At 41.9% G+C, this 12,947-nt stretch overlaps 1 protein-coding gene across 2 annotated transcripts in view; it reads right to left on the bottom strand.

Moving 5' to 3' along the window:
• The window catches only part of dera (deoxyribose-phosphate aldolase (putative)), a 46,334-nt gene extending 34,022 nt beyond the window's left edge, over positions 1-12,312 (bottom strand). The window contains exons 1-3 of one of the 2 annotated variants that reach the window (XM_072240948.1): positions 12,217-12,312; positions 6,371-6,468; positions 1,415-1,562 (exon numbers count right to left, since the gene is read on the bottom strand). In XM_072240948.1, coding sequence (XP_072097049.1) covers positions 1,415-1,562; positions 6,371-6,468; positions 12,217-12,247 — 277 coding nt within the window. In that variant the 5' untranslated portion in view covers positions 12,248-12,312. The remainder of the gene's footprint in view (positions 1-1,414; positions 1,563-6,370; positions 6,469-12,216) is intronic. The other variant, XM_072240949.1, reaches the window with a different exon arrangement.
• Between the last annotated feature and the right edge of the window lie 635 nt (positions 12,313-12,947).

Genomic DNA, 12,947 nt, shown 5'->3' with positions numbered 1-12,947 from the left:
TTATATCTGCATTTGCAGAGTTTGTTTACAGTTTACAGTTACTGTTCTATAGATTTGCTACATATGCCCATAGAAAAAGAATCCCAGGGTCGTATGTGGTGACGTGTATGTACTCTGATAATAAATTTTACTTTGAAGTACCATAAATTTGACTGTTAACTCTACAAATGATGCGTGTCTATCAATTTATCTAAGGGCTGCAGGGAAAGTTGGATGGGAGAAACAAATTGCATTCCCTATCACGTCTAGTAATTTATTAAACACAACTTCTGCAAAAGGCTAAAAAATTTGCAGTTTCAGGAAATCTAGGTCACAGGGGTGGCCAACCTAGGGTATGTGTGCCCAGGAGTGCATGTACAAGTAATTTGTTAGCACATAGCATGAAGTGCCATCCCTCGATTCTTTAAACCCCTTCCATAATTAGTACATAGATTGTTCAGAATGTCAGAAACACCAACAAAGAAACAAAAATGTCCAAGTGATGAGAAAAGCAGTATTATCATGGCACCTGGGAGAATTTATACTTTATACTTATTGTCGCCAAACAATTGGTACTAGAACGTACAATCATCACAGCGATATCTGATTCTGCGCTTCACACTCCCTGGATTACAAATATTAAAAATTAAAAATATTAAAAATAGTTAACATTAGTAAATATTAAAAATTTAAATTATAAATCATAACTATAAAATAGAAAATAGAAAAATGGGAAGTAAGGTAGTGCAAAAAAACCAAGAGGCAGGTCTGGATATTTGGAGGGTGCAGCCCAGATCCAGGTCAGGATCCGTTCAGCAGTTGTATCACAGTTGGAAAGAAGCTGTTCCCAAATTTGGCCGTACGAGTCTTCAAGCTCCCGAGCCTTCTCCCGGAGGGAAGAGGGACGAGGGACGAGGGACACACTCTCAGAAAGGTTCACCACCCCCTCTTGTGACCTCCATAGAAATGTCACTTATGATATATCACTAGACACAAACTTGTCCCTTTTAAAGAAGCCTAGGACAATACCATACCAGATTAGTAATCGCCACTCAATGTCTTAATCAAAAAGGTCAAAGGCTTCTAAAATTACTTTAAAATTATTAGCATCAGCAAAAGCATTTCGCATTGTTACAGTCCAGAATCAGAATCATGGTTGTGAAACTTGTTGTTTTGCAGCGGCAGTATATTGCAATACCTAATAATAAAAAAATATAAATTATAATAAGAAATGTATATTAAAATAAATTAAATAAGTAGTGCAAAAAATAAAGTCCATTGTTCATTCAGAAATCATTTGGTGGAGGGGAAGAAGCTGTTCCTATAACATTAAGCGTGTGTCTTCAGGCTCCTGTACTTCCTCCTGGATGGTAGCAATGAGAAGAGGGCATGTCCTCGGTGATGGGGGTCCTTAATGATGGATGCCTCTACATACCTTTATCATGCATGTTCAAACACTTCAGCAGGTCCTCCTTGATGGGACGCTTAGCTTTATGGCACAGCCTCTGGACATTTGAAGGCGTGTCATCACCAGACAGGGTGGTAAGGTCAATACAGGTTACAGCCTTCAAGAGCCATGCAGCCTGCAAAATAGCAGAGAGGAAGTGAGTTGATAATTACAAGACGTGTGTGAGAGAAAAGTACTGCAATACCATTTTCTGCCACCAGATAGAGATGGCACATCTATAACCAGCACCGAACACTTGGACTGACAGAAGCACCACACAGTCCCTGCTCACTGCACTCCAGCTCCTGCTAGTTAAAGTTACCATTTTGTGTGCTTTGTTCCAGATTGCCAGCATCTGCACAATCTCTTGTGTAATCTCTTCACTCTCATGTTGTTGACTGTAGATCAGGGGTTCCTAACTGGGGTACGTGGACCCCTCAGTTCATGGTAGGGGTCCATGGCATAAAAAGGGTTGGGAAACACTGCTATAGATATTCAGTAAGAATCCACAGACCATCCTCAAGGTCAACCCTCATCACACAGCCCTGCTCATTCTGCTCCCGATCCAGCATGAGATGTGGATGGGTGTTGTTCCCTCTCCTCTCTGACAAAGATCATCAGATCGTAGAAGTAGCCATTTGGTTTGAATATCGATAAGAGAACATTTTGATGGTTTCAATCCAATTCCCCAATTCACAAACCATGAGATGTTGAAAGAAAACAAAAACATCCTATTATATAGGCTGCAGGCAGCCCCACCGCCTTGTAACACACTGAGAATTTCAATTTTCTCACTACAATGTATGTGGTAATTAAGTATTCCCAAAAGCATCCAAAGCTTTGAACCCTGGTCTTTTGACTAGTCTGGCTTTCAGAAGGCATCCAATCCAATCTGATCCATCTGTTGAACACACTGAAGAAAATGACTGAAGCTACCCAATGTATAAAACAGTAGCAAAGGCTCCATACTGTAAATTAGAAATAAATAAATTTCAAACACACAACTGTTTACAGAAACTATTACAAGAGTACGTTTAAGCAAGGGTGCACAAATATTCCCCCTCCCCCGTTTAAGTTTTAAAAAGTTGGTTGACCGATTTGGTCAAACTGCAAGAAAAAAGAAGGCATTTTAATTAAAATTTCTGTATAAATTTTATAAACATCCTCACTAGAAAGGAAGAAGCAGAAGCCAGAATAAAAAGGTAGGCGTGGGGAGCAGCACAAGCTGCCAGGTGATAGATGAGTCCAGATGAGAGGTCTTTTCTGGTCTCAGCCTGAAACATCCACTGTTCATTACTCTCCATACATGCTGCCTGACCTGCTGAGTTTCTATGCTATTCTGTGCACGTTGATCCACATTTCCACCATGTGCGGAACTGCTTGTGTAAAACATCTTCACCGTCATGCTGTTGACTGCAGATGTTCAGTAAGAACTCACAGACCATCCTCATGGTCAACTCTCAATCTGATTTGATACAAACATATCACAGTAAATCGTAGCAGTACTTGTGTGCATTTACTTTGTGATGAAAAGTGTCATTATTTTTCAGCAGCATTCACTAAGCTGGTTATCATTCTACATCTGCTTTACTTTCCAAGACGTACAGTTAGGGTTAGGCTAGGCTGATTAGGCTAGGTTAGGTTAGGTTAGGGTAAGCTAGGCTGGTGCCAGAAGCATGGTGACCCTTGCAGGGCTGCTCACAGCATAGACCTAGCTGATGTGTACGGCACAAATGACACATTTCATTGCATGCTTCAATGTACATGTGATAAATATAGCAAATCTCATTTTATCTTAACTTTACAATCTCGTTTCTGCCATTACACAACTTCCTTTCTGCTTCTCTTTCCTAAAGATGGGAACAAACTCAATACGATGACTTAGTGAAAATGTTCCACATAGACTCAGAAAGGCTGCACTAAAGTGATTCCTGTAATTTATGGTAACATCACAAAACAAACAGTAGTCATCTGCAAACAACAGGAATTCTGCAGATGCTGGAAATTCAAGCAAAACACATCAAAGTTGCTGGTGAACGCAGCATCTCTAGGAAGAGGTACAGTCGATGTTTCAGGCCGCGACCCTTCGTCCTGACAAAGGGCCGTCGACTGCACCTCTTCCTAGAGATGCTGCCTGGCCTGCTGCGTGGGTCGCGGCCTGAAACGTCGACTGTACCTCTTCCTAGAGATGCTGCCTGGCCTGCTGCGTTCACCAGCAACTTTGATGTGTGCTGCCAGTAGTCATCTGCATAAGTTCTTCAGTGTACACTCACAATGAAACCTGATGCCTGGTTGTCTAATAGTAACCTAACGACTTAAATGTGTACAAAGGTCTGTGCTTTGATTCTTTAAACCCCTTCCATAATTAGTACATGGATTGTTCATCTGTCATGTTTTCAAATTTTGAAGATTCACATTTTGAGATCAAAATATATTTGAGGGTTCTTTTCTTTAAAATTAAGAATGGATGCACACTACACTGGAAAGACCAGCCAGAAGCTGCAGAGTTATTTTGAGAATTTAATCTCCCCTCAAAAATACTCTCTCTCCCTTTGTTGTTGCCCAGAGAAAGGCAGGCTATTTATTATATTCTGGGCGAGAGGAACATTTTTGTAATATTGTCCAAGAATCCTCACAAGTGAATTCAGTATCCTTAAATACCCTAGTTCTTAGAAGCCATTCAATCCAATTGATCTTTTTGCTTGCACCACTGAAGAAGCCTATTTGCACAGGTCAGTTTGTGCAAGTTAATATAATGGCCTATTTACAGAAGTGTGTGCATGTATGCAAATGAAAGTTTACTTAATTATATGGTAAAACCACTTTTACTTCAAGAAACTAAGCTCAAACTTTTGCCAATCAACTTTCCAGCTCTTGGCTCCATCCCTCCCCCTCTTGTCTTCTCCTATCATTTCGGATCTCCCCCTCCCCCTCCCACTTTCAAATCTTACTAGCTCTTCTTTCAGTTAGTCCTGACGAAGGGTCTCGGCCCGAAACTTCGACTGTACCTCTTCCTATAGATGCTGCCTGGCCTGCTGCGTTCACCAGCAATTTTTATGTGTGTTGCTCCACCTGTAATAAGTTCAGTTCACACTCCTGCCACACAGAAAAGATGGTGTAATGAAAATCACAGGACTCGTCACTATTTTTGAGGAGCAAGATGTTATTTTAGAAGCACAATCACAGGAGCACAAGAAGCCATTTGGTTCAATTGTCTGGGGCAAGCCTTTGAAGGAACCTATGAGCCCATATATTGTTGAGGTGCATGAAAAAGCAAATGCAGCTGGTGGGAGAACATGCAAAGTCCATACAGGCAGTTCTGGAAGTCGGGATCAAATTCAGGTCACTGGAGGTATGAGGTAGAAGTTCTGTCTCTGAGATATGTTACTCCGCTACTGCTATTAGTTAAGGAGGTGTTGCAGCAGAGCAAGAATAGTTCCAGGTTTCCGTCGTAATAATAACGAAGGGAGAAAGATACATTTCCAAGTTGATCTCTGACTCAAAAGATGAACTTGCAATGCACCTGATCTCGTTGGTTTCTAGGTCATACAGGTTGTCAGAACAAAAAGTTCTGAAAGAAATGCTGCAATGAATTGCTGTGAGTTTCCTCTGAGAACTCCAGTTTCCACCCACAATCCAAAGAGGTACCAGTCAGTAGATTAATTGGCCACTGTAGGTGCTCCTGTGATTAGGCTAGTGTTAAATAATAGGGTTGCTGGATTATATCAGTTGTTTCCAATAGTAAAAACAATTATTTCCCAATAAATTAATCTCCTATTTCTTAGTTAACTTCACATCCACAGAACCAATGTCTCTTTACCACCTACAGGCTTCAATTTCATGAACTGAGTTGACCTTATTTCTTATGTCCTTCGCATACATGAGGAGTAAAAATCTTTACGTTATGTCACCGTCTAAATGTGCAATGTGCAATCATAGTAATTTATAATAAATAGAACAGTCAATGTAACATAGAAATACACAAGTCAGCGTGAGTTCATCAGACTGATGGCCTGGTGGAAGAAGCTGTCCTGGAGCCTGTTGGTCCTGGCTTTTATGCTGCAGTACCGCTTCCCAGATGGTAGCAGCTGGAATAAATTGTGGATGGGGTCAACTGGGTTCCCAATGATCCTCTGGGCCCTTTTTACACACCTGTCTTTGTAAATGTCCTGAATCATGGGAAGTTCACAACAACAGACACGCTGGGCTGTCCGCACCACTCTCTGCAGAATCCTGCGATTAAGGGAGGTACAGTTCCCATACCAGGCAGTGATGCAGCCAGTCAGGATGCTCTCAGTTGTGCCCCTGTAGAAAGTTGTTAGGATTTGGGAGCCCAGAGCAAAATTCCTCAACCATCTGAGGTGAAAGAGGCGCTGTTGGGCCTTTTTCACCACAGAGCTGGAGTGTACAGACCACGTGAGGTCCTCGGTGATGTGGATGCCGAGGAACTTGAAGTTGTTTACCCTCTGAACCCCAGATCCATTGATGTCAATAGGGGTTAGCCCATCTCCATTCCTCCTGTGATCCACAACCAGCTCATTTGTTTTTGCGACATTGAGGGAAAGGTTGTTTTCTTGACAGCACTGTGTCAGAGAGATGACTTCTTCCCTGTAGGCCACCTCGTTATTGTTTGAGAGTAGGCCAATCAATGCACTGTCATTGGCAAATTTAATTAGCAGATTAGAGTTGCGGCTGGCGACACGGTCATGAGTATATGGGGAGTAAAGGAAGAGACTTAGTACACAGTCCTGAGGGGCTCCTGTGTTGAGAGTCAGAGGGGCAGAGGTGAGGGAGCCCACTCTTACCACCTGTCGGCGATCTGACAGGAAGTTCAGGATCCAGCTGTACAAGGAAGGGCCAAGGCCGAGGTCTCTGAGCTTCCTGTTGAGCCTGGATGGAATTATGGAATAAAACCTTCAAGGAAAATTGTCCTTATGTACATACTTGCCACTCCTTGGACAAACACCTCCGTGTCTGAATTTGTTCAGCACGTCTCAGTACAGCAGGTTGATTCACACGAACACTGGAGATCCAGCCCAAGTCTGAAAAGACAGTCAGACAGTCAGGTCATGAAAGCCATGTCATTCCCAACATCACCCCCCTCCCCCCCCCCCCCCCCCGGCTAACAATGCAAAAAAAGAGCTTTTAACAATACAATTTGTCAAGGGTTGATGAACAAAGGTGGCGTGGTCTTCTTATACAGTTAACTTCAATCGAAATTCCAACACTCCCCACTGAAACCAAGTTGTTTCCAGAAAAGTACAGAGACAACTGTAACCATTGAAAACCTCACCGAACAGTGACACGTTTATAGGTGATTATCCTTACTCTAGCCCACCTAACACCCCTGTCACATGAAAATGTGTTTGTTTTAGGAGTCTGTATTTACGATTCCGGAAGCTTGGCAAAGCAATGCACTGAAATTCTATCAATAGCCTTAAAGGCTGAATGCTTGTAACTCATGAAACAACCAAATGTATAAGAAAATTCACAAGATTCGCTCTGTGCTGACTTGTCCTCGGGACTTGTTTCCCACATTACTTCACTTCAAATGCATTAGCCAGACGTACAATCTACTACCTGACTGCCTGCAATCCAATGATATAAATACTAAAGTTGCAGGTTCATTCCTCAACCCTTGATTTACAAATGGCAGTGTGGCTTTGTACAGCTGGATATTCCTTACACAAGCTCTTTGTCATTCACAGACCCTCACTCAGTCAGTTTGGAAAGAGTTTGCTACAATTTCTACAAGTAGTAGGCCATGCATGAATGATGTGATTTTCATTTCACACCTCTCCACCTAACGAAGGCGGCAAAGTCATTCCAACACAGGATTTTTAAGCACCTAACTTTCCTATTATATTCATCACAATATCACAACAATCCATGTCAAGTTAAAACTTAAGTGTTAAAAAAAATTCAATATGCTGATAGAAAGTAGAGAAATGGTTGCAGATCTCTCAGACCAACATTAAAATCATTTTGTAGCATGTTGCATTTCCAACATAAAGCAACACCAAAACAGAATTGGGCAATGTTTTTTTTAAACACGTTATACGACCTGCTATATTGTTTTAAACAAAGCCATTAGCATAACACTATAACAGTGCCAGCTGTAAGATCAGGGTTCAATCTGTGCCGCTGTCCGTAAGGCGTTCACATGTTCTCTCTGTGACCACGAGAGCTTCCTCCTAGCGCTCCAGTTTCCTCTCACATTCCAAAGCCGAAGAGTAGTAAGTTGTGGCTTCAGAAACTTGGTGACATTTGCAGGCTACCCTGCATTTTTAAAAGGAAATGACACATTTCACTGTATACACAATGGCCACTTTCTTTGGTACACCTGCTTGTTAACACAAATATCTAATCAGCCAATCATGTGGGAGAAGCTCAATGCATAAAAGCACGCAGACCTAATCTAGAGGTTCAGTTGTTGTTCACACCAAACATCAGAATGGGGAAGAAATGGAATCTAAGTGACTTTGACTATAGAATGATTGTTCGTGCCAGACAGGGTAGATAGAGTGTCTCAGAAACTGCTGATCTCCTGGGATTTTCACATACAACAGTCTCTAGAGTTTACAGAGAATGGTGAGAAAAACAAAAAACATCTAGACAGTAGCAGTAGTGTGAGCAAAAATGCGTTGTTAATGAGAGAGGTAAGAGGAGAACGGCCAGACTGGTTCAAGCTGACAGGAAGGTGACAGTAACTCAAATAACTCTGGTGTGCAGAAGAGCACCTCTGAACGCACAACACATCAAACTTTGAAGTGGATCAGGTACTGCATCAGAAGAACCATGAACGTACACTCAATGGCCACTTCAGTAAGTACTGTGGGTACCTAATAAAGTGGCCACTCAGTGTACAACCAGTAATTGATAAAAGGACAAATGCAACAGGATTAGGATCCTCAACCATAAAAACCTGCTCCACCATTCAGTTAGACAGAAACTGATCTTGACCTCACTGCACTTGCCTTAGCCATGCCTACCAAGAGAAAAATATACTGATACAATATCAAAATAATGGAGATACCAGAAATTTTAAATAAATTTAAGAATGATGAACCACCCCACTGGTTGTGCAGGACTTGATGAGGAGGAAACTGAGTTTACATTCAAAGAAGTAACTAGAATTAATTTTAGTTCATTAATTTATTTTTCAAATTTTGTAATTTTATTTACATCTTCTCTGTATTTAGAACAACTTTCTTGTGTACAATTTTGTGTTCAGCCATAACGAAGAACCTAAACTTAGATTGCCAGTTTTTCATGATTGATAATAAGTGGCCACTGAGTGTATTTTTCGATATACCTGACACAAATAAAGCTAATTTCTTTAAATCTCCCTTTACTTTTCTTTGACTGAAGCACAAATGTTGCAGTACCACCGTTGTACACAAGAGGGAGATTGCAAAGTTGTTGAAAAGTAGAACTGTGGTAGTTCTGTATCAGCTCCTTGTTAAAAATAATGTCCTTAGAAAATGTATATAACAGGCTTACAGAAGAAACTAGAAATTTTTTTCTCTTTTCCTTCCATACTTATGTGAAGTTCAAAATCCTACTTACTTACATAAGTTGGCATCAGACACAGACTGAAGTTTGATGTCAACTCATCATGTGCCCTAAATTATGGTATATTTTATTATGATGCTGAAAGATCCATTTGTTTCTCAATAGCATGGAAATATTGCACAAAGTGAAGTTTCATTAAAATCTGTAAGCAGACCAGAATAAGTTTGAGAGGAGAAAAATTCATTTGTGATGCAGTGCAGCAAATGAGAAGATTCCTAACTATTTTTTCTGCTTCCCAAAATACACTTTATTTTTGATGAGGTATGATACAGGATAGTTCTCTGAGCTGGTTTAGATGATGCAAGGAAATTAAACATGTATAAAAGTTTGCCAGAAAGTATCTACTGATTCACACTGATATTCTTCTGATTGGTAATAAAACCTGAACTTGTTAGCTGATCAACATTAATGCAAATGAATTTACAAGTTATTCTGTTTCCTTCTTTACTGTAGTGACAGTGCTTTGGGATGCCTTGGGTTTGAGAAAGTACATCACAAATGCAAGTCTTCTTTCTTTTACTGAGCAAATATGGTGTAAGTAACGTGGCACTTCTTGTTTTACATTCTTGCTAATCAGGTGTGTTCTCAAATTACATTAAGGGCCCAAAGAGGTAGTGTTGGTTTGAAGTGATTGCTCCAAATCATCCCCTTGTTAGGTTGCTTTCTGAGTCCAGATTTTGATTAGCATTCCTGAAAGTGCTCCATTTTGATGATCATGTCAATTGTTCCTCCAGAGACTTAGAACAAAATTCTAGAGTTGACAGATATTGTAATCATCGCTGAGTGTGCATTATTGGCATTATTTCAGATAAATTCCACATTAAAACAAAGGGCATGTTTCAATGTCAAAGTAGATATAAAAAATTTTGTAACTGCTTAAAGCAGAGGGTAGTCCTCAGTAACCAGCTCAATATTTATCACCTAGCAAGTGTCGCAAACATAAACTGGACTTTGCAGTACCCTGCACAGTATTTTGTAGTTTGATTAGCAAATATTCCCAAACAGTGACTATATTTTTAAAATTCCTCAGCAGTTATGAAGTAGTTTGGAACATTCTGAATGTGACAAGTAGATTTTCTTTCTGATATTACACTTGCACTGTTAATGGAGCTTTTTTCTGCCTGACAGCTGGTAGATGAAGTTTGTGCGTGATATTAAATCCCCTTTTACGTTGTAAGTTGATCCAGAAGTGAGACTAGAACAAGGGGACATAGCCTCAGAATTCCAGGGAACATATTTAGGATGGAGATGAGGAGAAATTGCTTTTCCCGGAGAGCAGTGAACCTGTGAAATTCTCTACTCAGGAAAGCAGTAGAAGCTAATTCACTAAATATTTTTAAAACACAGAAAAAATGGCAGAGTAATTAATGTTATGGGGAAAAGGCAGGTAGGTAGAGCTGAGCCCATGGCCAGACTAGCCATTATTTTGTTGAATGGCAGAGCAGGTACAACCAAGCAGATGGCCTCTCCTGCTCCTATTTCTTATGTTCTCACAGCCAACAGATTCGGTTGAAGTTCTGCTGATGCCAAGAGCATACCCATCCTCCTCAATGACAGAACCTAGATTGTGCTGAAGTTTAAGTTTATTGTCTGTCATCTAACTGTACATAATATAACATTCCACTGGACCACAGTACATCTACAATACATATCTCACACACAACACATAAAATAGTACCAAAAATAAATGCATGTGCAGTGTGCAGCAAAACAATAAACAGCTCTCTGTCTGAGTAACGAGACCTCCGTGGTGGCAGGGAATTCATTATTCTCAAAGCCTGGGAGAAGAGAAGTTACCCAGTCTGCCAGTCCTAATCCTGATGCTCCTCCCTGACAATATTAAGTCAAAGAGATTGTAGGATGGGTGGTAGGGATCATCAACAATGCTTTGGGTCCTTCTATATAACACTCCCAGTAAATGTCACAAACAAGGGGGAGGGAGACCCCAGTGATCCTCTGGGCAGTTTTTACTATCCTCTGTAGGGTCTTGCAGCTTCTGTACCACACAACGGAGAAGCCAGACAAAACACTCTCAATGGTGCTCCTCCAGAAAGTTGTTAAGAGTGGAGAAGAGAAGCCTTGCACACCAGTCTCCTCAGAAAGTGTAGTGAAGTGAAGCCCTCAGAACCACGTTCATTGAAAAATGTTAAGTAACAGATCTAACAAGGCTTCCTCCTGAGATTCCCAGCATCAGACACACCAGTCTCCAGCTAATCTGATTCACCTTTGAGAACTAGATACTGCAAAGTAAGAGGACCAGATAAACCCCAGCTCCGCCAAGACCTGTTCTTCAGCCAAGCTGTTCCAGCTCACTTACAACACTGGCATCCACTTGATATTGTGGAAAAATGTTTAAGAGGGTCATGTTCACGAAAAGCAGGGCAAATCCAAACAGGCTAATAACTGCCCAGACACTCTTCTTTCACTCACAAGCAGAACTTCCTCACCAATGCATAACCTGGATCACTTGATTCCTAACTCAATTGAACCTGGCATGTAAACGTGTGGCTACGGCAGGTAATTTGTGACCCTGTGACAGAATATTTCCTACTTTCCTGGATGAAAACAACTTTAACAGCTATTACGTAAGCTTACTTGCTTGGTTCCCCATCCATTCCCCAACTCCATCCGCACACCATTCACTGGCCAGTGTGAACCGCGAACCAAATGCAGTTACTCGCCCCAGCCACTAGCACCATTGTACTCAGATGTTTTTTAATTCCAGAAATAGATTTTATTCATAATGAAAACTAATATACACAAAGGAAGAAACAGTGCAGAAACGTTCACGTTAGTGATCAAAATGATTAGTGTAAACTAAAGAAAACATATTAACGTCGCACTCGTTTCGATCCTGCACCTGTTTACCTGCACTGCACTTTTCCGTATCTGATGCACTTTACTCTCCATTTTGTTATTGATTTACCTGTTACTACCTCGAATCACTGTTTAAATAAATTGATCTGTGTGAACAAACTTCTTCTGTGCTTCCACCATGTGTTAACATTAAACCCATTCCCATGCCCCTCCACCCAATCCTTGTGCGGCAGGAGAAGAGCCACCGCACTCACCGCCTCCTGTCAAAGTCAGTGCGGCTCGAACTCAGCAAACTGTTACCTGGCCTGAGCCCCGCGTCTTCCCGCAGCGCCCCGCCCGTCCCCACTCCCCACTCCGCGCCCCGCAAGACGCCCACCCTCGCCCTCCGTGTTCCTCACCCAACCGAGTACCGCAGTTCCCCGCTGCCATGACGCCGGACCCCAGTGAGAAATGTGCAATGAACTCCAATCGTTACCACCGACCGAGAGAGGTGGTGGCTCGCCAATCACGGCATCCCTAACTGCCTCGCGTACAGCCAGCCACAGCAAAGCTGCCTCCAACACACCCAATCACAGCACTCCTTAGCTGCTTCACGTACAGCCAATCAGAGCAGACTTCCCTCAACAAGCCCAATCACATTAGATCAGGTGCTTCACTAATCGTCCATAGGCTCCTCTGGAACACCCAATCAGAGCAAAGTGCTCCAACCCCCAGAACACCATGTGGCCCGGCCCATTCATCCCCTGCTCAGCTCGTAACGCACACGCTCCCCCAGCACAACCAATCACAGCAGCCCCAAATGGATTTGGGATGAAGAGATCTCGACCAGACACCGCCACAGATTCTGCTTCACTCCACTGTTCTTCCAGCAGTTTATTTGTTTTTGCCCCAGCCAGACTACAAGAAGCACCCCGCGAGGTTGCTGTTATCACAGCAGCCCTGGCCAGTCTGTCCAATCGCACCACCAGTTTATCAACCCATGCCCTTGACCATCAGCTTAATTACAGAACAGACCTGAAAAGTGGTAGCCCAGTTGACTGTCCGGTAAACTACTGTTAAGAAAGCACAATATTAATCAGTCGTAGGATGAAGCAAAGAGAACAGAGTATCTGGATGTAGATCACAAAAG

This window comes from Mobula birostris, chromosome 23 (genome assembly GCF_030028105.1).
Source record: "Mobula birostris isolate sMobBir1 chromosome 23, sMobBir1.hap1, whole genome shotgun sequence".
Classification (NCBI taxonomy): Eukaryota; Metazoa; Chordata; class Chondrichthyes; order Myliobatiformes; family Myliobatidae; genus Mobula; species Mobula birostris.
The sequence above is the reverse complement of the archived record's forward strand: the minus strand, read 5'-3'. Positions and strand labels throughout refer to the sequence as shown.